Source organism: Leptodactylus fuscus, chromosome 1 (genome assembly GCF_031893055.1).
Source record: "Leptodactylus fuscus isolate aLepFus1 chromosome 1, aLepFus1.hap2, whole genome shotgun sequence".
Lineage (NCBI taxonomy): Eukaryota > Metazoa > Chordata > Amphibia > Anura > Leptodactylidae > Leptodactylus > Leptodactylus fuscus.
Window position 1 is genome coordinate 283,883,138 of NC_134265.1, and position 26,662 is coordinate 283,909,799.

The following is a 26,662-nucleotide window of genomic DNA, read 5'->3' on the forward strand; positions in this document are numbered from 1 at the left end:
GTATGCAGGGGCCACTATGGGGCATCATACTGTATGCGGGGGCCACTATGGGACATAACACTGTGTGCAGGGGCCACTATGGGGCAAAATAGTGCATGCAGGGATGAGGGGGTCGGTTGGGGGGGCCCCATGTCATAACTTCGTCACGGGGCACCGCCATTCCTAGTTATGCCGCTGTGCCTAAGATAATGGAATTCATAGCTAATACCTACTGGTGGATTGTTAGACAGATATAAAAGGAGTGCTCTATGCTGAGATATTGGAAAACTAGGGGCACATAGCTATCTTTGCACTGGGGCCTTTAGAGATCTGCGTCTGTATATAAATTGATGGCCTCTCTGATCATAAATGTCAAATGGATGTCCAAAATATAAACTAGATAAAGCCTTAGATGGAGATGGTAAAAGCTGTTGTACATTTAGGATGTGCTTCTTGTAAATGGTGTAAAGTCCTAAAAAGCAACCACAACATTCTGAAAATATATACAATAAATAACATCTAAAGTATGTATTTTTAACCTAGAAAAAGAGAGTTTTACTGACAGGTACACTTAAATGACTACTCTGATACTTGATGGCAGAGGACGAGAAAAGTCAGAGGACTGTGAAGATTTGTCAGATCTCAGTGAAACTCACATTTCTTTTCTATTACTTCAATGTGTCTTTCTATTTTGCTGATAGACACCTAGTACACATGGCAACAAAATACTTCTCTATATTTCATAATGGACACTGAGGGAATGGAGGACAAAATAAGTAAACCTCGGCACACAAAGTGCTCTGCCTGCTCATAATCTCTTGACATGACAGACTTTCTGAACACTCTTCAATGGATTGCAGGCCCCAAAGCATTTAGCAGGGTAGTAAAAGACATGTTGTCTGCTTAAAGCTAGTGTGATTTCTATACAAATAGGAATCAGCTAGAAGTTTCTCATTTTTATTTAACCCCTGTTATTTTCCTGTATAATTTAGGTAAGATTTAAAGGGGTTTTCCCATGTCATACATGTGTTATAGATTTGAGTCCCACCTAATGTCAGAGATGGCTACGACTTTCTATTAACTTCTATGAGTGAGCTGTTTTCAGACCTCCCATAAAGTAAATGGAGTGAGTCATGCATGTATGGCTATCTTTTCATGAACAGTGGTTAGGCTTCTCAGTATGTGTTCTCCTCACTGCAACATTGCTTGCTGCTATTGTTTCAAGGTTGTCATGCCTGCCACTGACTGCCACTATTCAAAGTTCTGAGATGCTGAACCAATCAGCAGCTGAGGAGGGATATTTAAGGATATTTAAGTTCTGTTCTGAACTCCCCATGTGCCTACTATTAATTATTTGTGAGTAGTTAGGCTCATGTGTTCTTAACATATCTGTTGGTTCCCTGTACTCCTGACCTTGGCCTGTTTACTGAAGATTAGCTTGTTTTGTGATTTTGGCTTTAATTGTTAACTCTCTGATAAATTCAGTTAACCATTCTTACTGTGCAGCATTGTATCCACACTTGTATATTTTTTTCAACAGTTATGTGTATATAGATATATTAAACTTCCATGTATATATATACTTTAGCTGGCATATCTAGTGGTCTCTGTCATTCACAATGTTATAAAGCTCCATGATGGCTATTATATAGTATAAGATTGATGATTACAATATCATTGACATACTGTCATGTTAGTGTTGTCTGCATTATGTCTATTATGACTGATATATCAAAATGTATACTCTTCCAGTTCTGCCATTTTCTTACAGACTTCCTACAGTTTTCTCGATGTTCTAAGAAATAAATCATTTTGGGTATATATGGTAAAATCCCCAATGTGCCTGGCAGTGTGCCCTCAGCTTAGGTTTGGAGAGGTTTTAGTTGAGAAAGTAGAGCTGAATTGAAATGATCATTTAGTTTCAGGGCTCGGGATGTCAAGTAGGCTGCCAGGTATATTAGCGACTTCATCATGACACAGACACTTGCTTCCTCAGCTGCTTCGAGCTCAGTCTCTTCTGGGACTTTGGCGCTTATTTGTTGCAAAATGGCTCATTCATCACCTCATGAAATCAACTCAACCCCACTTCTAAACATCTGAGGAGAAAAGTAATTTCAGCAAAGAAAACCTTAAATGACATATATTTTCCCTCTTCGTTTGCAGGTTCTGGCCTCTGTCAAATATAAAATTGAACAATTTGCTTCTGTAGAAAAAAATTTTCCTGCGCTCCTGGCTGAAGCTCAACAGTACCTGCTGGCTCGTGTGAACATGAGCCAGGGATCGACAGATGTGTTAACCAAAGGTATGCAAAATAGTATTGTTCACCTTGTGCATGTAAAAATGGCAGGGGATCTCTATAATACACACAAGTAGGGGTCTACCGTTCTTCATTGTACAGCAGCATGGAAAGTCATGGCACTGTATGCAATAAACACAAGGCATATATGTGGTACAATACTGCGAAATGCCATCTGGTGATAGAAAATATCCTTCCCCCGGGATTTCAATATGGGTATGATACTATGTGTAACTTCTATCCATATGGCTGCAAGGGCGTAGCTATAGTGGGTGCAGAGGTAGCAGCTACTACTGGACTCAAACGGGGCTCCATAAAGTGTACTAGTATTCTCAATTGCTCAATGTGCGTGAGGTCCCATTACAGATTTTGCATAGGGGTCCAGAAGCTTCAAGATATGTCTTCAAGTTTGGCTGTAAGGGGTCTTGGAATATATACTCATCCCTCACTATAAAATAAAGATGATAGTGGGTAGAGAAATACATTACAGCAAATGCTAGTATGTCTTATCTCATCCTGGCATTGATAGAATGAAGCTTTCTCCATATTAGTGAATGCAGGTCTAACGTTACATTTGCATGCAGACAGGCAGGGATTTCTAGTGTTGAAGCTCTTTATTATTCCAGACATCACTTTGCCATAGTTATTGCTGTTGTTATTATTATTATGTCTTTTTGCTGTGCAGTGATTACCTTCTGCAGTATCTTTCCTTCCCAGACTAGCTCCATATCTTTGACAAATGCCTGGTTTGCAGGTTATAGCTGTCTTGTAACTCTCTTCTAGTTCTTCACACTTCTTGAACTGCAAGACTCCTTGTGCTAGCAATGCATAAGCAATCAGCATATAAATCTCATGGTCCTACAATATCAAGTATGTCAGGAGTCCCAGAACTTTCTAACTTTTCTGCTCTTTAGTACAGCTTTGCCTTCCATACAGTTCAGTGAAAGTTTTACATTGATTTCCACTTATGTTTTGGAATTTGTATCAGTCAACTTTTCATAGTATATGTATTTTATAGTTTATACATGTTATTACTGTATACTTTTTTCAAATTAGACATATTTACTAGAGATGAGTGAATGGCGTTTGATCGAATTGATATTGAATATCAGGCCGTTCGAGGTATTCGATTACAATCGAATTACCACGAGGCAAACGCACTAAAAATTCATATCCCCTCCCACCTTCCCTGGTGTTTTTTTTTGCACCAATAACTACGCAGGGGAGGTGGGACAGGAACTTTGACAACGGAGGCATCGAAAAAAAATCGGAAGAAGGAATTGGCTGGCTAAATTAGGTGATCTCCAATTTATACGAGTAGTGGATTTAAGATCCGGGTCATATGAGACTGTGAACTATGTGACTGTGAGACAGGGATAGATCTACAGGCAGGGTTAGCTAGGGATTACCTTTATTTAGGTGAGAATGTTACTCAAACAGCTCTTTGGGGCTCTATCTCATCGGGATCCCTGTCAGCTTGCGATATGCGGGAGCTGACTTTTTCCCATAGGAATGCATTGAACAGCATTGATTGACTGAATGCCATACAGAGTACAGCATTTGGCCAATCAACGCTGGTTCTGCCGGAGGAGGCAGAGTCTAAGATCGGTCCACAGCAGTCTCCATTGTGGTCCGATCTCAGCTGTAGCAGTGTTGAGCGCACAGCTCTGCTACACCTGAGATGTAGCAGAGCTGGCCATGCGCTGAGCTCTGCTACACCCGAGATGTAGCAGAGCTGGCCATGCGCTGAGCTCTGCTACACCAGAGATGTAGCAGAGCTGGCTGTGCGCTGAGCTCTGCTACACCAGAGATGTAGCAGAGCTGGCTGTGCGCTGAGCTCTGCTACACCCAAGATGTAGCAGAGCTGGCTGTGCGCTGAACTCTGCTACACCAGAGATGTAGCAAAGCTAAGTGTGCGCTGAGCTCTGCTACACCCGAGATGTAGCAGGAGCTGGCCGTGCACTGAGCTCTGCTACACTCGAGATGTAGCAGAGCTTAGCGCACACTTATCTCTGCTACATCTCTGGTGTAGCAGAGCTCAGCGCACACTCAGCTCTGCTACTTCACTGGTGTAGCAGAGCTCAGCGCACACTCAGCTGTGCTACATCTTGAGTGTAGCAGAGCTCAGCGTACACTCAGCTGTGTTACATCTCAGGTGTAGCAGAGCTGTGCGCTCAACACTGCTACATCTGAGATCGGACCAAAATGGAGATTCTTCAGTCAATGAGAAAATAAAGGGGGCACTCACCAATTCGATGAATTTTTCTTTAAAAAATCTTTCTTTATTGCGACATGTTCATAAAAACATTCTTCAGGAAGAGAGAACATGCATGAACAGGCGTATAGAGGCAACAGCCATTTCGCGCTAACAAAAGCACTTTCTCAAGCCTTAAATGCAAAGGTTGTATTTAAGGCTTGAGAAAGCGCTTTTGTTAGCGCGAAACGGCTGTTGCCTCTATACGCCTGTTCATGCATATTCTCCCTTCCTGAAGAATGTTTTTTATGAACATGTCACAATAAAGAAAGATTTTTTAAAGAAAAATTCATCGAATTGGTGAGTGCCCCCTTTATTTTCTCATTGACTGAAGATTTTCCTAAAAGGTTTTTTGGGCTGTTGAGCACCACCTACGATCAATGATAACATCCATAGTGATTCAATGTACTGTTTACTTTTTATTGAGTTCCGTGTCACTTTAAAAGGAACAGCAGTGCCATCTTCCATCTTTATACCACTTTACAAAATGGAGATTGCTGTGGACCAATCTTAGACTCCGCCTCCTCGGCATGAACCAGCATTGATTGGCTGCATGCTGTACTCTGTATGGCATTCGGCCAATCAACGCTGGTCAATGTATTCCTATGGGAAAAATTCAGCTCCCGCATATCGCAAGCTGACAGGGATTCCGGTGAGATAGTGGCGTAATACAGGTACTTGGGCATGTTAGATGCCCCCAGCCATGCTTCCCCTGCTGTCCCAGTTGCATTCCAGGGTGTTGGCATCATTTCCTGGGGTGTCTTAGTGGACTTGGTGACTTTCCTAAGTCGAAGTGTGGCTTCCCCTGAAACAAAGCATTTTTCCCCACAGACTATAACGGGGTTCGATTATTCATTCGAATAGTTGAATATTGAGGGGCTATTCGAAACGAATATCGAATCTCGAATAATTCACTGTTTGCTCATCTCTAAATTTTTTTTTATTTTTAAGCAAATATCACATGAAAGCAATATTAGAATAGGAAAGTTTGCCAGCATCCACAGTAATACCACATCATGTGCAGCAAATCCCCAGGTATAGAAAGACATGTCATCCAGTTACATATTAACAATTAAGATAGGAAATAAGAATCAACGTGATATTGTAGAATTATAAATTGTTTCAATATATCAACCATGCAAGAACAGATACTGTTCATATGCATCAAAGTTATAGTGATATCATCCATATACAGTACAATAAATGAATGTTCATATACAAGACATCTAAAAACAAGTGTTCACTGATAGAGTGGATAGAAGCAGTCTTTTACCAGGAGTTGCTGTCAAAACCTTCAGATGGCATTTTATGGTAAGAAATGGACACATGATTGTTTTATACTGGTATAGATGCACTTGAGAAAGACTGCACTGAGAGTTCACATTTTGTGTTACTATGCATAAGTGCAAATAATGGCTTATAGTAACGTAGATGCTGGCAAACTCTCTGTTTCTTTGATACTTTGAAGTCTGGCATGAAACTAGACTGTTTGACTGCGGCATATGGCAATTGCTCCATACTAGTCATCATTTTGTTGTAATGAAAGAGATCTTGTCGAGGGCGCTTTCAAATGCACTTTATAGAAAACCATTGTCTTTTCTGTCTGAGAGTAGACAGAGGTATAAAGGGCTGCAATTCAAAATCGGTAAGGGGACCACTCACCTACCATGTGTCATATATCACGCTAATGCTCCTGCTGCCTCCATACCGCATTTATCTATGCCCCTGCGATCAGATACAAGTAAATGGAAAAAGAAAAACAAGATTCCTGAAGAAAAGGTTTCAAAATGTATTCTCTTGTCCAGCCTTCGTGACAAAGATGAACGGAGAGCAGAAACCTTTAAACAGAGTGTGGATAAGCCTGAAAGATAACCTTCTGGTGTTTTGTAGCTTTTGTAAGAATGTATAAAGTGCACATTTTGAAGAAATAACAAATGTACTATAATTAAAAATGCCTTTGAACTTTGACGTAAAATAGAGATGGTCATTAACCTCTGCTCCCTACTCTATTTAAAAGGGACTGTCCCATAACTAAAGATTACATTCCTCCCTTAGAGCACTTTAAACTGTTTTTTTTCCCCGATTGTAATTATTAATACCAAATACTCTTTTGTCCTTTTTTATTCTCTTTATCAACATCAACTCACTGGACCTGATCTTCACCGGCCTCTGTTCCCTATCCAACCACAACTTACTAACATTCTCATCCCTTTCCTCTGTAAGGCTCCATTCCCACGGAGTAACGCGCCGCTCATTTAGACATGTATACACGTGTCAGAGCGAGGCGCTTCAAAACAGATCCCATTGATTTCAATGGGAAGCGCGTGTAAGCCGGCACCTATTGAAATCAATGGGATCTGTTTTGAAACGCCTCGCTCTGACACATGTATACGGAGACGGAGCCTTAACAGAAACCCCATTCTGGAAAGTAATTCCTTCCCCCACAAGAACCTTAACCACCTTGACATCCACACATGCTCTCACTCAGTTCTACCAATTTTTTTATTTTTTTTTTAATGCAGATTGTGAGCCCCACATAGGGATCACAATGAACATTTTTTTCCCCTATCAGTATGTCTTTTGGAGTATGGGATGGAAATCCACACAAACACGGGGAGAACATACAAACTCCTTGCAGATGTTTTTTTGCCCTTGGCAGGATTCGAACCAAGGACTCAAGCGCTGCAGTGCTAACCAATGAGCCACCATTTGGCCCCATCGGTTCTACCAGTGTCTGTCATATGCTCTCTCCAGGACACAGATGGCGCCACTGCTTTCTCTAATACCACCATTACTTCAGCCCTCGACTCAGTGGCCCCCTTCACATACATCAGAGCTTGAACAATCAATAGGCAACCCTTACATGTGGTCTTGACAAAAAACTGAGACATTCTTCACGGGTTGCAGAACGCCTCTGGAAGAAAAGCCACCGCAAGAAAGACTTCATGAGTTATAAAGAGGCAGTTCTCAACTTCAAGAATTCACTCACCTCTGCAAAAAGGTCTATTTTACCGCATTTTTATATCATCCCATTCCCACAACTCCAAACAATTATTTGAAACCTTCAACTCACTTCATTTCTTTGTCCTCGGTGCCCCTGTGATAACACTTATCTCAGATAAAAACTTTGCCTCTTACTTTAAGAACAAAATGGACGTCATCAGAGAGACATCCCCCATGACCACTCTACCCAACTATATGCTGCGCTTCATCCTTAAGCTGGTTTTCCACTGTCCAATCTAGTTTCAAAATCCCACCTCACCACCTATACATTTGGGCCAATTCAATCTCACCCCATTACCAATCTCACCGAAGTCTTTACTCCTGCTGTAACCCAAATCTTCAACCTTTCTCTAACAAGAGAAAAGCCAAATAGCCTTTCCTCTGCCTTCAACACAGTCAACCACTCCCTCTTGTTGCAAATTCTTTCATCCCTTGACAGCATCAACTTTGCTCTCTTCTAGCTCTGCTTATACCTTATCATCTTTACATGCAGCCTCTCCTCTTTACACACCACCTCTTCACTGCACTCTCGTTTTGTAGGTGTCCATCAAGACTCTGTTGTGGGACACCTCTCTACAACTTTGGCCTTGGCCAACTCATAGAACCCCACAGTTTTCCATACCATTGCTATGCCAAGACAATTGCATATATCTCTCTGGCCAAGAAATTACTGCTTTGTTGTCCCAAGTGGCTAGCAGCCATAGTCTCCATCCTCTCTTCCTGATTTCTGAAACTCAACATGGAGAAAACAGAGTTAACCATTTTTGCCCCACCTCGCATGGCCCCCCTACCTGACTCATCTATCATAGTTAATGGGACCACACTTAACGCAGTCCACAAGCTCATTGGCTTGGGATAACCTTAGACTCTGACCTATCCTGAAAGCCAAACATCCAAGCCCTCAACACCTCCTGCCGCTTCCAATTCAAGAACATCCATCGAATCTGCTCCTTTCTCACCCCTGAAACTACAAAAATGCTAGTCTACCCCCTCATATTCTCCTGCTTAGACTACTGTAACACCCTTCTTCACAGCCTCCCAGCAAATGCTCTCGCCCCTCTCCAGTCCACCCTAAACTCTGCCACTTGCTTAATCCACCTCTTCCCTCGTTTCTCATCTGTTTCCTCCCTCTGCAAGTCCCTTCACTGCTTCCCTATCGCCCAGTGAATAGAGTTTAAAATGTTAACACTGACCTACAAAGCCATCCACAACCTGTCCCCTCCATATACTGAGTCGCCCAGTTACTCAGTCCACCTGCTTGGATCCTCTTATAGATGGGTAGTATTTATTGTGCAAGCCAAAAGGTAAAAATCCTCACACTTGAAGTGGCTAATTTTCAGCAGCAGTGGACAAAATAGGTGGACATTGTGAGTGGGGATTGCAGGAACACCAGATGGCATGTTAATAAGTATAAAAAGCCACATCTAGACATAGAAACAGTTTTAAAAAATTGGAAAAAATATATTTTATGATCTAACAAAAATTTTTATATTTAATTTGGGGACAACCTCTTTAAACCCTTTCACTGCCAAGGATGCATGTATATACATCATGACTTCAATTGATTGCAGTGACTATTGGCATTTTACCTCTTTACGGCTGCAGACAGTCAGGAAGTATCTTGGCTGGACATCAACAGGCTCCAGGCATATGAAAAATGGAGTCTCCAGGCATATGAAAAATTTACCAAATTTTACCTTATGATATTTTTAAAATACTGTCACGTGTTGGCAGGATATAGTACTGTAAGACTATCTGTATGTTGACATATGACTATATGTATGCAGTCATTTTGCTCACAGTTACAATTATCTACATATACAATGCATTGTTGTTATTTAAAGCATTGAGGAAGCCATCTGCAATTCACGCTACTGGCTATCACTTTGCTTTATGACTTTATGTTTACTTTCGCTAGAAGCCTATCCAGGACAATGATAGCATGCCTCATTTAGTTCTATATTACAGCGGAAGCAATAGCAATTTGATAATCCAATAATCCTAAACTAGCGGACAGGATTGTAGACGTGTTTTATGATGGGTTGTAAGACTGGAATTACGATGAGATATCAGGTGTAAATTAGGAACATTCCACTACAAACTATTTAATTATCATTGTTTATTGCCAAGCACAACTCCTGTCCAGGGATATAAGTCATAACTTTTCATTTCATTTCTAATTTTAATATTCAACAATTTTTTACGAACAAGGCGCTTCATGAGTTACATGCAATGTGATGCAATTAGTATTGTACAATGTCCAATTACATGTATTGCTCTAATAACAATTATCATATTTTGACAGATAATATACTGGGGACTGGAAACACGGAGATGATTTCTGGAGAACATTTACATGCTGGAATACAGAGAGATAAGCTAGCACCCCCTCTTTCTACAGTCGCTGTTCACACTAGAAATGCTTTGCTTGCAGCTGCCATATTTCCAGAATTCTTAAAAGAACTTGCAGCTCTGGCTCAACAACATTCTGTGTTATATTATGTGCTTGGGGACTGTTTTTAGCACTTTGGTACTTTGTGTAGGTCTCAAGATTGTTATTTTATAGTTTTTATGTTAGTTGTTGTTTTTAATGAAGATGATCTATTTTCTTAGAGTTATCTTGGTAATGTGATAAATTCCTTTACCTTAAGAAACTTTTGACTATTTCCTGTAATACTTGATAGAAAGTGGGCTTTTTGGTCCTGGTTACTGTGGTGGTTGTTCTTCCTATGTGGGGTTAATAATAATGGGTCATATTTTCCTATACTGTAGTCTGTGCCTCTATGCTTTATTAACCATTTAAATGGTTTGCACAGTCCCAAATGGATTTACAAACTGATGACCTAGGCCATTAGTATATGACCTGTGAGGCCAACACACAGACCCACAAACATGAGCTATTCCGGTAGTCTCCGGGTGCCGGAAGTTGCTGTAACAGTAATAGGAACAGTTCGGCAATTACCTGGAACAACCACTATACAGAGGATGGGGCTACAGTGCAGCTTCTATTTTCTGAACACATTTCCCGATCACTGCAGCAGCTTCTGGCATCCAAAGGCTACCAAAACAGCTGATTTGTGTGGGGATCAAATTTTGGACCCCCATAGATCAGATACTGATTACCTATCCAGTGGACAGGTCATCCATGTGAAAATTACCTTTTGGGCTGGAAAACCACATTAAGGGGTTCTGTCTGCATTGTAGTTTCCATTTATAATGTAGACCACAAGCTTTTGCTGGATCCTTGGGTTCTGCCAATGTGCTTGGAAAATGCAGCTTATTTTTATTGAAGCCTTTAAAGAGTTTGTTTCATCTGGTGTAAACCTTGGTTGTGTTGGGCAAAGCCATGCCCGGCCAGGCACTCACTGTAAAGGATGTATGGTATTACATAGTGGCCATTCAGACGGATGATAATAGATAACTACTACACCATACGACTGGGAAATTACCTAAATCAAAATTATTTGGACATTTTACCTCAATTACAATTATTGGCAATTATTTAAGTAATTCCCTCATGGATAACCTCATGTAATTCGTCTTACAAGGTTTGCCCTGTGGTGTTGTATGAGTTGCCATGTCTAAACCAAAATTCCTATTATACTCTGAGTACTCTTCATAATACATGGAGGCTCAGGGGTGGTGATTAAACATAAAAAACAGAGTTAGGATTGGTTCACGCCAGCATTGGCTCTCCATATGGTAATTCTGTTCCTTTCTTTGATTGAAATTTTTTTTGCCCTTTTCGAGTCAAAACTGAGCGGAAACCAAAAGCACCCCATTATAGTCTATGGGGTCTGTCGATTTCTGCGGGTAACCACTTTTTTTAAGCAGATTAGGTTTTCGTTCAAGGGTTCCCAATCAGACCTCCGAACAGAAACCCTAACCTAGATGTGAAACTAGCTTTACTCAAGTCTCCTGAGATCCGTCGTGGCTCCCTCTGTTCATTGGGTCTTCTGCTTAACATCACTGACCACTGAGGCCTGTGACTGGGCTTCAGCAGTTACATGGTATTGTGATGCATAGACACAAGCATTGCAATGCTGCATGACCCAAGTGACTGCTGAGGCCCAATTACAGGCCTCTACAATGAGACGTGAATAACATTATTTTTTATGTTTACTCACCGCCACCACATATTATACTTTAGGTTGTGAAAAGACCCCAGGTATAATAATAGCAGTTTCGTTGCAAACATCACGAATATTGTAATAGCCAAAGCAAAATAACCATTGTGAACAAAGTCCAGTTGGTTATCTGGGTTGACATTCAGTTTTGGTTAATTCCCCAGCCGCACTAGACCACATAATGCTCAAAGTACATAACAATTTGTTGACAATAGTCCTGGATGAGACTTTTTACTTGTTCATGGATATTTTTTTTAAAGAAATATTGTTATGAAGATAGAGCTCTATATGTGTTAGATTAGTAGTATGTATTAAAAATGGTAGTACCACCTGTAAGAAAGCTATAATATATTATATAAGTACTCTAGATCCAATTGAAAGCATAGAAGACTCAAGTGCGTAGATAACTTGTGCACTATACGGTATCCATACTTTAGACAGAACACATGTAAAAGAAAAAGGAAACCCAATATAGTTCATGGAATTTGAATTTACACTCAATTTTGTGCCTCTTAAGAGTGTGCCGCACTCTCTAAAGTATCCTCACACGCACTCAGTCCATGTGATAGGGATTTCTTCTAGGCATACTATCGGGAATAACTGTTTACTGGAACAGTTCTTATTGATGCCTGGCCTGTGTAAATTGGGGGGTCAGCTGACAAATGGGCGAATGCATGTTTGTCCGCTGATTGCATCTTTCTGAAGAATAGAAGATGCTAGAATGTTGGGAACATATCACATGTGCAAAGAGGAAAATAAAGCCTACAGTCTACTGTATGTGCCCGAATTATTGCATTGAATATCATTTGGGTACATACAGTCCCAATACTTTCTCCATGTAAATGGTGCTAAATGAGTGTCCATCAATATGCTGTTTGACAATCTGTGCTTGATAAATACTGATACTTCACACAGTCCAATTTGCATTTATTGTAATTGCTTCTCAATATTGAGGATTGTAAATCCTGGATTGGTTGTAGCAGAGCAGTTTAGTAAACCAGTCTCTGATGTGAGAGTCTTGCTCTATTCGGCACTGTAGGATCTCATACAAGTTGCAAAATAGAAAAATAGAACACAGTAGTGATTGATCCTTCTACTCTGAATATAAAGTGTGGGGAATCGCTCAGGTAGATGCTTGTAGCCGTGCAGGAAACAGGGACACAGACACTGGATTGCACACAGGTTCAGGCTTTATTCACATGTAACGCATACACTGCTTTTGCAAAGCCACAGGATAAACAAAAGACACCTTCTCAGCTGAGAAACTAACTTAAACGTAAGGAAACTTTTCTCTGACTATACAGGAGACTGGCTACCAGTCTCCAACCTTGGCAATGACAACGGGTGGCACAGTACCTGTTTTGGAGGTCCGGTCTGGACACTTCAACTCTGTGTGGTGCCACACTGCTAGTCTTCACACTCAGACTGTTCTGAGGACCTGATTAGTCAGCTGACCTCCCTGGTGTGAAGCTTTACCAAACACCCTTTAGGTGCCTGGCTGGAATGTACCTGTCTTCCCAGACCACACCCTTCACTCTCAAACAAAGGATAGATGTCAAAGGAAATCACCAGGAGTGTAACCTGAGGGGGTGCAGAGGGTGCAATTACATCGGGTCCCAGTAGCCTTAGGTGGCCCATAAGCACTGGCATCAGTATTGAGATTGCAGGTTCCTTCTGGCCCATAAGCCAAGGAGACCCACAGATTACCCTAACCACACTAAGGTGGATTAAACTCCTTAGCACCCGTAACCATCACTATCAAGAATTTGCTGTAGGGATGGGGTAGGGGTCCCTGGACAAAAGATTGCATCGGGGCCCTCAAAACATTAGTTAAACCACTGGAAATCACGCTACTATGAGTGTAATTTTGAGGTGCTTGAAGTAGAATACCAACAAAATCAAATGGTTCAAAAAAATTCAGCATTCTCATGTGCAAGGTGAATTTTTTTTATTTGAGGTATAGGATAATCTGTACATCCAAGGCACAATGAATAGAACCATAGAGGCAATAGCTACACAAGCCACACAAGAATATAAAGGATATCCTGTTTGTCTGATGAAGGTTTAGTGACCAAAACTGTTAACCACGGTACAGATTTAGTGTCTTTACTTAAAAAATTCTATTGAACAGGTTATTAGGGTAGGTCCATACAGAATAGAGAAGCAATGAATTTTACCTATGAAGTTAAACAGGCAGCAGAGTACACATTTAAAGGAAAAGTCAACAAATCTCATCAATTTGCTGCAGAATTTTGCCACACGTCGCCATGCAGTACGGTGCAGATTTAAAATCTGCAGCATGTAAGTTTTTTGCTGCAGATTGTCACCACAGATATTATAGCTTTTAGTATAGTAGTGTATTTGCAGAAAAAAACTGGCTGTGAGCTTGCAGCAGAAAATGCTGTGTGTGGACCCAGCCTTAAGGGTTAATTCTTACTTGCTTGCACTCGCTGTTAGGGCTAGTTCACACGGGGACAAGAGGTGGATTTTGACAGCAGATTTCGCCTCAAAATCTGCCTCCATACAATGGTGGTCTATGTAGAGGGCTAGCGTTTTTTTTTTACTCTAGTGTTTTTTTCCGCTAGGTGAAAAAAGAAGCGACATGACCTTTCTTCAGGCTTTTTTCGCCTGAAGAAAGCAGTAGAAGTGAATGGGAAGCGAAAAACACACGTTTTTTTGCATAAAAATGCATCACGGTTTTTTGCAAAAAAAAAAAACCACGTGGAAAAAAACGCAACGCGTTTTTGCGGCCCATTAGGAAGCATTTTTTTCCAGGACCAAAATAAGCCACACATAATTTACGTGTGAACTAGCCCTTAGAATAAGTATCATCCTCCAGCAAAAAAGAGCGACGGGCTTAACCAGAGAGGCAACACATCTTGGTTTTTCCCGCAGCACTTTTCACAGAATGTCCACAGAAGTTTTCTCCGCGGACTTTCTACTTCCATTATACCTATAGGGAAACCACTGGCATTTCCGTAGGTATTATTGACATGCTGCGATTTTCAAAACCACAGCGGTTTTGGAAATCGCACCATATCCACTGCGTGTATTTTCCCACACTGTGGGGTGAGATTCGCTAGAATCCCATCCACTACACAGTGACTATAAAATGCTGCATTTTTTTCTGTAGCATTTGCGCTGCGGGCAAACAGCGGTGTTTACGCCATGTGGGGCCCCGGCCTTAAGTGTAAGGTCCTGGGTGATTTGTTTCATTTATCACCTGTAACCTGCTCTGGGCTTGGGATATATAGTTTTCTATAGTCTGATTCAGTATTTTAGAGTAAAAGTTGATTATATGCCAAGTCCAGGCATGTTATGTGAGCTATACATTGTAAAACTTTACAAGCAGAGTTACTTGGCTATATAAATATGCCTTTCCACAGATTAGTGGATTATGAAGGCCAAAACATATATATATACATAATAGGTGCATTTATAGTGAAGAAAATATACTAGGGAACCCTGGGCCACACAGATTTACCATAACTCGCTCCAGAAAACTGGAATGAGTTATGCCAGTGCCTTTCTGGTGTAGATTTCAGTTGTGGTATACATGACCTTCCACAGTGCACTAGAATTATTAATAATTTTGACACATTTGCCAACATTACATGCTCATTATATTAAAAATAAGACCAGTCCACAGTACGTTAGTTTGAAGTCATTTCACCCTTTCTACTTGCCCTAGTATATTTTGCATTGTTACACAGGCTTATTGTGAGATATTTTTGAAAGACAATTGAGGAAACAGCAAAGCGATGAGTAACAATACTGTACACTATGTGGGCTACCCTGGAGGCTTGTGCCACAAGTTCTGGCCATTTTCCAACTTACTTGCAACTTTTTTAGAAGTGGGAGAAGTAGTATGGAGATCAAGCTATGCTGGGGACTCCTTGTCTGATCAGATTTACTATAACTCATGCCAGAAAAGTGGAATGAGTTACATCTACAATCTATGCCAGTCCCTAACTGCACTGGACCTCCAGTGGTGCACCAGAATTATTAAAGGGGTTGTCCAGAATTTAAAAAAAAAAAATACATGCATGTAGGCACTGAGGGCTGTAAAATAAATATGCATCCTCCTGCTTTCTCCTCTCTGTTTCCGTGCTGGGCTGGCCGTCACCGATAGCATCCTGTTTAGATACAGAGCGACTGCAGTAAAACACTGTTCTCAGTGCGCAGGGAGCGTTGTAGCGTACAGCTGAGTCCCCTGGTAAGAAAAAACACATTCTAAATATGTCATTGTCATGATATAATTTCATATTTACTTCATAGCCCTCTCCTCCTAAATGCATGTAATACGTAAATCCCAAACAACTGCTTTAAGAGGCTGGAGCCTCTAAAATTTCTGACACATCTGCCACCATCGCTCACACTCTTACATTTAGGGCTGGCGTAGGATGCAATGGTCTCAATAAATTACTTACTTATGGCCTCAACCGTGTACATCAATAGATTTCTGCCAGGTACTACTGTATATCTCAGGCCATTTAGTCAGATCCTAACGTGCCAAATGTTTGACTGTCAAGTCCTTAAATATACTGGAGAGAATAATCGAGGAAATATTTTTGTCCATCCACAAGGAGGAGAATATAAAATATGAACCTAAAGAATCCAAGGCACGGTTTGGCTGCCAAGACTTCTCTGTGTTGGGTCAATATTGCACTCAGAACCTGTTTATAGTCCCGTCAGCCTTGTTTATTGTGTTATTTACAATGTACACTGACTTGTCTGCTTATAAGGACATTAGAAAAGATAAAGAACGTGTAATTTATACATATATTTCTGCCATATTTTATTCATACCTTCAGGAGCACATGTACTTGACAATTCCTAAAGTTCTATATAAACCAAGCAAATAGGTCACAGATGTAGATAAATGTGGATGGGACCAATTTGCCTAAGGATCTCAACAGGCTAGAACATGTCACTTGCTGATCAGTGGGGGTCACTAACACTCTATGTGAAGTAATGTAGCTGCTTCAGAATTTTTCCCAGCACCTCTCCTGCACAGGTGCTGTACAGATGGTACAACTGAAGCTTCTGAAGGTAACATAAAGAGAACTGCAACTATGGAGGGAAATTGTGTTCTCATCGTAGGAGGGTCCTGTTGCATCTCTACTGGGCCAGTGATGACATATTCTATTGATATCCCATAAGCCCTGCTAAAATGGGAAAATCCATTGGAAAGTGCAGATGCACTCATAGACCAAACATAACCCAGTTGGGCTCTGTCTTGTACCTTCAGTAGTTACTCATATTTATTAAGCTTTTCACTCATCTTACCTAATTGACAATTGGCACAAGTTATTGAGTGAGGCAATTTTGGCCATGTCTATTTTAACACTAACAAATTTTGTTTTTCATTAATACTTTAATAACTCCAAAAACATCAACAATTAAACCCTCTACATTATCAAAATTATCTGAGGGAACACAATCTACTTAAAATGTACCCGAACAGCCCATATGCAAAAGATGAAATGTTAAAAAACTAAGACATTTGGTAAAGAGAAATACAAATCCTAACAGCAGAACTCCCATAATGCACTGCTCTTTGGTAACTGTTCCCATGTATAGGAAAATATTAACTGTACTACAACATTGCAAAGGTATTTAGTTCTTATGTAGTTATGTGGGGTGTTGTACATATGGTGTTTGCACCTTGACAATTTTTGATATTCATCCCTATCTAGCTGAACTTTAGTGCGACAAACTGTGGCCTTACACTATAGATGTGCCTTAATAGATCACCTATGTTTATGTGGTTATGACATTTTTCAATCTGGTCAAGCATCTGACTGTATGAATGGCAACATTCTGAAATGATACTGTAATGATTCATCCTGAATGTCCGCTCACTACTTTTTAGCATCCTATGAAGATATTTAATAAGGACATAAACGGGGTATTTCACCCTAAAGCATTTATCATCTTTCCGCTCCTCAACTCCCCCAAACTACACACTACCACGGCTGAGCACCTTTTTTTTTTACATTGGCATGGCCCTTTAAGTGGCTTCATACTAGATAAAGTATGAGGAACCTGTCCAATAACAATTGAAGCTTTTGGTAGTGACGAGATAACCTGATCAGCTCTATTAATATCATGATGGATCTCAATACACCCCTCTGTCTTATAATAATGTTTGTTAAGTTTCCATTGTATAGGGTAGGCCATAAGTATGGATACACCTAGATAAAATGAAAGTGGTTACTGATATCACCTTACCGTTTGTGGCATATTAGTACATGGGAGGGGGAAAACATTTGACCCCCTTCCCATTGAAAAAAGTAGAGTTGAACCCAAAATGGCAGCTTTGCCGATGGCCGCCATGGCATTACCCGGCCACAAATGTTTCCCCCTCCCACGTATTAATATGCCACAAACGGTAAGGTGATAACCACTTCCATTTTATCTGGGTGTATCCATACTTATGGTCCACCCTATATTTCCTATATTCTGATTTGCTGCAGTAATCTGGCCATCAAATCTGATGGAACTGCTCATGGATGCTCCAAATAGTAATGTGATAAGAGTCTAAGCTCTTTATATCATATAAGACTGTGTGCATACTTGCATCCTAGGTCAATGAAAATAAGGATAAGTGGTCCATTCTGTGGATTGTTTTGCGGCCTCTGACTATAGAGGTTTTAACCTTATGGTTGGCCACACACCAACCAGAAAATAGCAGCAAACTAACATTGTGACCCTCACTGCACATTCATACGTGTGCTTATAATGTCAGCTGCAGTTGTGTATTCCAGCCAGACCCCTAAATGTCCTCATCAATGATTATACATTATGTATATGTGTATATAAGTGTCATCTAGTGCTTGTTCATGAAGACCAGCAATTTTGTCCAAAATTGTATGTTCATGCTAACCTCGGTGTTGGCACATGGCTGATCATACCGTGAGCCTTATTCAATATGTTTTGCACAAAATACATTTTCTACTTTCCTATGAATTTTAGAAGTCTATGAAATAAAAGGGTTTTCCGTCATAATAAAGTCTGAATGTCACATAAATGTGTCAGAAGGTCACCTCAGCTGGAAACCTCACTGATCTCCTAAATAAATGGACACCGTTTCATTGGAGAGATGGCCACACATGAGATGAATAGGCGTTATGGAAACCTGCCAATAAAAACTCTTGTAGGTTTGTGGCATTGATCTCAATAGAGAGGTGGCCATGAATGCAAAATTAGTGTTAGAAACCCTGAGGACGTAAGAACTTCATAACATCCATTGACATCAATAGAGAAGTAGCTAAACCACCAGCATCATCTCTCAGTTCAATACCACTTTTATTTAGGAGCTGGAATATTGGACTCCGCTGATGTGACCTTCTAATATCTCAGGATGACATGAAAGAAGCTATAATAGGAAGTTACATCTTGTTATGTATTGGTGTATGTTTAGTATTAGTATCTTATCTAGGATGGGTTGCATATTTATTATATTTGTATACTGTATTCTGCTTTGTTTTTGCACATTATATGTTCTGCAATATATACAATAAAACATTCATGTAAACAATCGTGCCCTATTTCTTAAGCAAGCGGTGCACTTGAAAGATCTAAGAGTTCTTATTAATATGGAATTCTTGTAACAATGTATATAAATCCATAGCTATTACAGACAGCGTTTCCCAGTTAATTTACAGTTTGCGTCATAAATCTATCATTTCATCTGGTAAATTATCAAGTGTTCTGAAAGCCTAAACTTGATAATTAGCTGGTATTGAATACTTCTAAAAGTTCATTACGTCTGTGTAAATGAAACATTAGCAGAAATAAAATATTTGCAAAATACCATTAATTGGTCTTTGATGTATGAGCCCTGGAAGTGAACAATGCTGCCCAGCAGACGGATGGAAAATAAGCCAGGAGTTCACTTAACGCTTTATGAAATGTTACAAGTAAGTGCTCCGATATAAAAGCTCTATAATTTTCTCTAATTATGTATATTGTTTGCACTTAGACTGAAAGAGATTATGACCTGACCTCGATAACCTTCAGACAAACAACAGAGCCATCCTTGTGGCTGATGAGTTGTCTGCACCCAAGATCTGATGCATAATTCAGATTTGCTACCACCAACATAGAGCGGATCAGATATAAATAGCAAGTCCTACATAGATTACTCATCTCTGATCACTCGGAATATATGCATCAAGTCAGTAATTAGAGACGTCTGAGATGGTATTATAACAGGTCACAGAAATGCTTGTCAGAGTAGGCTGAACCAATGGAGCAATCTAGCAGCTGTACGAGGCTCTTCAAAGTATATAATTCACATATCCGAACATAAAACCTTCTGAAGACATGTGCAGAGTATTGCTAGCACAACTCTTAGTATGGCCAATCACAACATTTAATATATAATCCTATCCAAAACTGATAATATAGTTTATTCCATATAAATATATAAAGAATTCATTATAATCACCTCGAACTCTGTAGGCCCAAGTGTCCACCTTATTCAGTGTCAGGAAGTATCTTCTGCACATGGTCTGGATTATGGCTTCAAGCGCTGTCATAATAACTGTTCATCATTGGGGCAATACTTCCTAGATGATCACAGGAGTGAAGGCATCTATAGGGGAGGTGAATCTCCCATTCAGAGTATTGCTTCTCGGCTCTGCTGTCATGCTAAACATACACTCACCGGCCACTTTATTAGGTACACCATGCTAGTAACGGGTTGGACCCCCTTTTGCCTTCAGAACTGCCTCAATTCTTTGTGGCATAGATTCAACAAGGTGCTGGAAGCATTCCTCAGAGATTTTGGTCCATATTGACATGATGGCAATAACACAGTTGCCGTAGATTTGTCAGCTGCACATCCATGATGCGAATCTCCCGTTCCACCACATCCCAAAGATGCTCTATTGGATTGAGATCTGGTGACTGTGGAGGCCATTGGAGTACAGTGAACTTATTGTCATGTTCAAGAAACCAGTCTGAGATGATTCCAGCTTTATGACATGGCGCATTATCCTGCTGAAAGTAGCCATCAGATGTTGGGTACATTGTGGTCATAAAGGGATGGACATGGTCAGCAACAATACTCAGGTAGGCTTTGGCGTTGCAACGATGCTCAATTGGTACCAAGGGGCCCACAGAGTGCCAAGAAAATATTCCCCGCACCATGACACCACCACCACCAGCCTGAACCATTGATACAAGGCAGGATGGATCCATGCTTTCATGTTGTTGACGCCAAATTCTGACCCTACCATCCGAATGTTGCAGCAGAAATCGAGACTCATCAGACCAGGCAACGTTTTTCCAATCTTCAATTGTCCAATTTCGATGAGCTTGTGCAAATTGTAGTCTCAGTTTCCTGTTCTTAGCTGAAAGGAGTGGCACCCGGTGTGGTCTTCTGCTGCTGTAGCCCATCTGCCTCAAAGTTCGACATACTGTGCGTTCAGAGATGCTCTTCTGGCTACCTTGGTTGTAACGGGTGGCTATTTGAGTCACTGTTGCCTTTCTATCAGCTCGAACCAGTCTGGCCATTCTCCTCTGACCTCTGGCATCAACAACGCATTTCCGCCCACAGAACTGCCGCTCACTGGATGTTTTTTCTTTTTCGGACCATTCTCTGTAAGCCCTAGAGATGGTTGTGCGTGAAAATCCCAGTAGATCAGCAGTTTCTGAAATACTCAGACCAGCCCTTCTGGCACCAACAACCATGCCACGTTCAAAGGCACTCAAATCACCTTTCTTCCCCATACTGATGCTCGGTTTGAACTGCAGGAGATTGTCTTGACCATGTCTACATGCCTAAATGCACTGAGTTGCCGCCATGTGATTGGCTGATTAGAAATTAAGTGTTAACGAGCAGTTGGACAGGTGTACCTAATAAAGTGGCCGGTGAGTGTAGACACGATACATCATTTCTAAAATACAGCCCCATTCAAGGCTAAGGCCTCATGTTGCGTAAACACATCTTTTTTTGTTACAGAATCCATTGTGGTTTTTTTGAACCAAAGCCAAGAGTGGCTGCAAGAGGAATGGGAAATATATAGGAAGCTCTTACACTTCTGCCTTTTGGCATTGGCTCAAAAAAAAGGCAATCAAATCTGCAACCAAAAAAGCTGTGTCTCCGCAACATAGGGCCTCAGCCTAAAAGCTGATCTTAAATCGGCTCCTGCGTAGGCCGATACATGATGGTTTTTGGCTGCATTTAAGGCTAAGGCTCCACATTGTGGAAAAGCAGCTTTTTTGTTGTTGCAGATTTTGTTGTGTTTTTTTATTCCAAAGCCAGGAGTGGATTGAGCAGAAGGTAGAAATATAATAACTTCCTTTAAGCCCATTCACACAGGGCACGAGATGGCATATTTTGGTCCTGATTTTGACATGGGAACAATAGGACCAAAATGCGCCTGCCGTGGCTTCCCGCTCCGGAGCAGGCCCAAATGAATGGGCCTAGTACAGAGGATGCTGCCGCGAAGCGGACGCTGTGGCTGAATCAGCCGCGAAATCCGCCTGAAGAAAGGGCAGCTTGCTTCTTTTTTCCGTGAGCGGCAACATACCACTCACAAATAAAAAGAAACTAATGGTCTGCATAGACCTCTATTGTGAGGGGGTGGATTCTGATGTGGATTCAGCGCCAAAATCTACTCCCTCTTGCCCCGTGTGAATGAGCCCTTATATTTCCCATTCCTTTTGTAGCCATTGTTGGCTTTGGCTCACCAAACCGCTACACAATCTGCAACAAAATATACTGCGTTTCCAGAACGTGGGGCCTTAGCCTAAAAAAGGATTACATCCATTAAAGATACTGACAGGTGAACCTTTTTTATCTATCTGCATGCGTTGTGATTGAGCTGCATTTTATATGCCCATACTACTTACAAACAGACCCAAACGCTGTGTTCCTCAAGCAGAACTGTTTTTGTAGTGTTTTTAAAATAACATTTTCCAACTCAATAACTATTTTTAGAGAATCATATTGCAGTATTCACATTGGCCACTGAGCTTTCACAGCAAGCTGACACTGTTTTGTACAAATCACATTTGGTTCTTAAGGAAAAAAAAAAAAACGGCAAAACCTACAATAACAACCGGTATTCTAGTATTACTTAAAGATAAATTGGACACTGAACTAAGAATTGATCATGATCTTTAAATTAGCAGCAGATTTTGTCTACTTTAGGAAACCTGCAATTGTACTGTAATGGGATCCCTTGGGATTCGTCTTTATTGTTTAATCCATTCTTTTATTCGGTGATGGAGTAGAACGGATTAAATAATACAAGTGAGAAAGCTCCCTTTAAATATTTACAATAAAACAATTACATTCACCTTAACAAATGACTTTGAGTATGCATTAAGTGTATGACTTGATATCCAATTTTATTTTAATAGAACATAACTTTTTCGTTTGATGGGGTGAACTACTGAGACCATACCTCCCAACTTTTGAAGGGTAGAAAGAGGGACAAAATGGCTCCGCCCACTTTTATGTTGACTCCGCTCATTCTAATTCATTTTTCATGTGCTCCCACACAGTATAATCCTCCTACAGTCACCCGTAAATTATATGTCCCCCTCCATCTCTCCCCCAGTTTCATATACACCCTTCATCTGCCCCTAGTTTCATGTCCCCCCCTCCATCTCTGTCCCCAGGTTCATATCCCCCCAATATCATGTCCCCATCACTGCCCAGTTTCATGCCGTTCTCCCCCCTTCATCTGCCCACAGTTTCATGTCCCCCCGTCTTTGCCCCAGTGTCATGCCGTTCTTTCCCCCCCTCATCTGCCCCAGTGTCATGCCGTTCTCCCTCCCCTTCATTTGCCCCAGTGTCATGCCATTCTCCCCCCTTCATCTGCTCTAGTGTCATGCCGTTCTCCCTCCCCTTCATTTGCCCCAGTGTCATGCCGTTCTCCCCCCCCTTCATCTGCTCCAGTGTCATGCCGTTCTTCCCCCCTTCATCTGCTTCAGTGTCATGCCGTTCCCCCCTTCATCTGCCCCAGTTTCATGCCGTTCTCCCCCCTTCATCTGCCCACAGTTTCATGTCCCCCCGTCTTTGCCCCAGTGTCATGCCGTTCTTTCCCCCCCTCATCTGCTCCAGTGTCATGCCGTCTCCCCCCCTTCATCTGCCCCAGTGTCATGCAGTTCTCCATCCCCTTCATTTGCCCCAGTGTCATGCCGTTCTCCCCCCTTCATCTGCTCTAGTGTCATGCCGTTCTCCCTCCCCTTCATTTGCCCCAGTGTCATGCCGTTCTCCCCCCCTTCATCTGCTCCAGTGTCATGCCGTTCTTCCCCCCTTCATCTGCTCCAGTGTCATGCCGTTCCAACCCTTCATCTGCCCCAGTGTCATGCCGTTCTCCCTCCCCTTCATTTGCCCGAGAGTCCTGCTTTTCTCCCCCTTTCATCTGCCCCAGTCTCATGCTGTTCTCCCCTCCCCTGCAGATAACTTGTTTTCCTTTGGTGGTGTTTGCTACACCGTACTCTTAATAGCAGACTAGATAGGGACAACTACTACAGCACTCACTGCGGCTGCTATTAATAGTATAGTGATAGTGAACACAGCAGCGTATACTGGCATGGGCATATAGTGGATGTGTGGTGTCCCTGCATTCAGACTCCCGCTGATCTAAAATTGATGTCCTAACCCTTTCATTTTCTTATATATTCTTAATTAGAACATAAATAAGGTACTATGTTCGCTTTATACACTGGTTTTGCTGCTGATCTTCCTCTTCTTCGATTTACAAAATCTGCACAGTACAGGAAATTTCTAGTGTTCCAGGCAGAATATGCTGCAGATAATTTTACTTTACATTTCTAGACAGCAGTGTGAATTTATTTATTTTTTTACAATCTTTTTAAATGTATTTTATTGGATGAACTAAAATTAAGGATACTTGTGTCTGGAAGGCTGAATGTCTCACACAGGCAATAAAAACATGACTGCCTTTGCTTATAAGACACTTTTCTTATTACTATAGATGATGGTGAATGAATCTTGGGAAATATGTTTCAGCATTCTCGAGGTATAAACATTTCTCCCTAGACAACTATGGCAAAAAAATAATGCATACCTCCCAACCGTCCCGATTTCCGCAGGACACTCACGATTTTGGTGTCCTGTCCCGTGGTCCAAGTCGGCAGGAGGTATGTCCCGATTTCAAATAAGATCTGCGTCCGGAGGAATACATACGCGACTAAAGCAAGGAGCTGTCACAGCTCAGCTCCTTGCTTTGCCATGGCACTCCGGCTAGTGGATGTGTAAGCGCAATGTGATGACGTCACATCGCACCTACAACTCTGATAGTGAAAAAGCGGAGAGAGCTGCGGGGGAGCATTGGAAGGTGAGTTTCAGTGTTTTTTTGTGTTAAATATTGAGGTGGAACATAATGAAGGGGGCCCATGAAACTGGGGGCAGAGATGGGGGGACATGATTCTGGGGGCAGAGATGGGGGGACATGAATCTGGGGCAGAGATGGGGGACATGAATCTGGGGGCAGAGATGGGGGGACATGAATCTGGGGGCAGAGATGGGGGGACATGAATCTGGGGGCAGAGATGGGGGGACATGAATCTGGGGGCAGAGATGGGGGGACATGAATCTGGGGGCAGAGATGGGGGACATGAAACTGGGGACAGAGATGGGGGGACATATCATTTACTGGTGACTGTAGGAGGATTATACTGTTTGGGGGCACATGAAAAATGAATAAGAATGGGCGGAGTCAACATAAAAGTGGGTGGGGCTATGCGTGCCACACACTTTGTCCCTCTTTCAGTTCTTCAAAAGTTGGGAGGTATGAATAATGTTCAGATATCTTAGAAGTTACTATGGTATCCACACAAAGCTGGGATCAACAGCTGGCTTCTTCACACTAGATTCTTCATAGTATTGGAGTAGCTTCACACCTGTCAGTTCCCAAACTATCTGTATTCTATCCATTATCTGCATCAGAAAAATTCAGAGATACATGCATGTCTGCCAATGATGAGTCTCCAATTTATGAACCATGCTTGGAATCCATACATATGATTGACAGGCAAAACAAGCGCCCTGTCTTCTGTCTCATATGGGATCCTTGGTAATACATCGTCTGCAGTGTATAAAAGATCAGTTCATTTACCCACATCAGCCTACAGAAGAATACACACTTACAGCCATGTATAACAGATCAGACAGTCTTCAACTGCAGTGTTAAAAAATAATTGAGGATTAGCAGATAGCCTCGGACTTCAAGGTAGAAAGTAAAATTCACATTGACTCTGAGTTGCTTGTAAAGAATGCTAGATCGGGGCCACACGGTGGCTCAGTGGTTAGCACTGCAGCCTTGCAGCGCTGGAGTCCTGGTGTTCAAATCCCGCCAAGGGCAAAAAACCATCTGCAAGGAGTTTGTATGTTCTCCCCGTGTTTGCATGGATTTCCATCCCATATTCCAAAAAAAAAAACATACTGATAGGGAAAAAAATGTACATTGTGAGCCCTATGTGGGGCTCATAATCTACATTTAAAAAAAAAAAAAAAAAAAAAAAGAATGCTAGATCACAGGATGTCTATGATAATGGAAGTATATATTACCATTTATGGCCAGGATCCCATGTGGTGTATGGGAATCCTGTAAAGTGTATGGGATTCTAGTGAATCACTTTCACACATTGCGAAAATAAAGGCAGAGCATACACACTGTGATTTCCAAAAACAGTCGAGGTTTTGGGAGTTGCAGCACATCAATTACAGCTACAGTCACACTGGCGGTTTCCCTATAGGTATAGTGGAAGCAGAAATGTCATGTTACCAATGTAACAATAGTTCCAATAACCTTTGTTACACCAAGCAATCCTCGGCATTGCTTCTGGCAGTTGTTGTAAAGGTATCAATAAACATTAGATTTTCGTCACCTAAATGGCCTATTTTGGCCCACAATCAGCCATGTAAACACCTAGAACTTTCATTCCAAACCAACTGACAACAGACTTTAGTTTGCCAATAGAATATCGGCCGTATTACGTATTTTAAGCCAG

The 26,662-nt window shown here is 41.4% G+C and overlaps 1 protein-coding gene across 1 annotated transcript in view; it reads left to right on the forward strand.

Moving 5' to 3' along the window:
- Positions 1-10,417, forward strand: part of FHIP1A (FHF complex subunit HOOK interacting protein 1A) — a 227,391-nt gene extending 216,974 nt beyond the window's left edge. The window contains exons 12-13 of the mRNA XM_075257937.1: positions 2,143-2,281; positions 9,838-10,417. Coding sequence (XP_075114038.1) covers positions 2,143-2,281; positions 9,838-10,055 — 357 coding nt within the window. The 3' untranslated portion in view covers positions 10,056-10,417. The remainder of the gene's footprint in view (positions 1-2,142; positions 2,282-9,837) is intronic.
- The last annotated feature ends 16,245 nt before the right edge of the window (positions 10,418-26,662 follow it).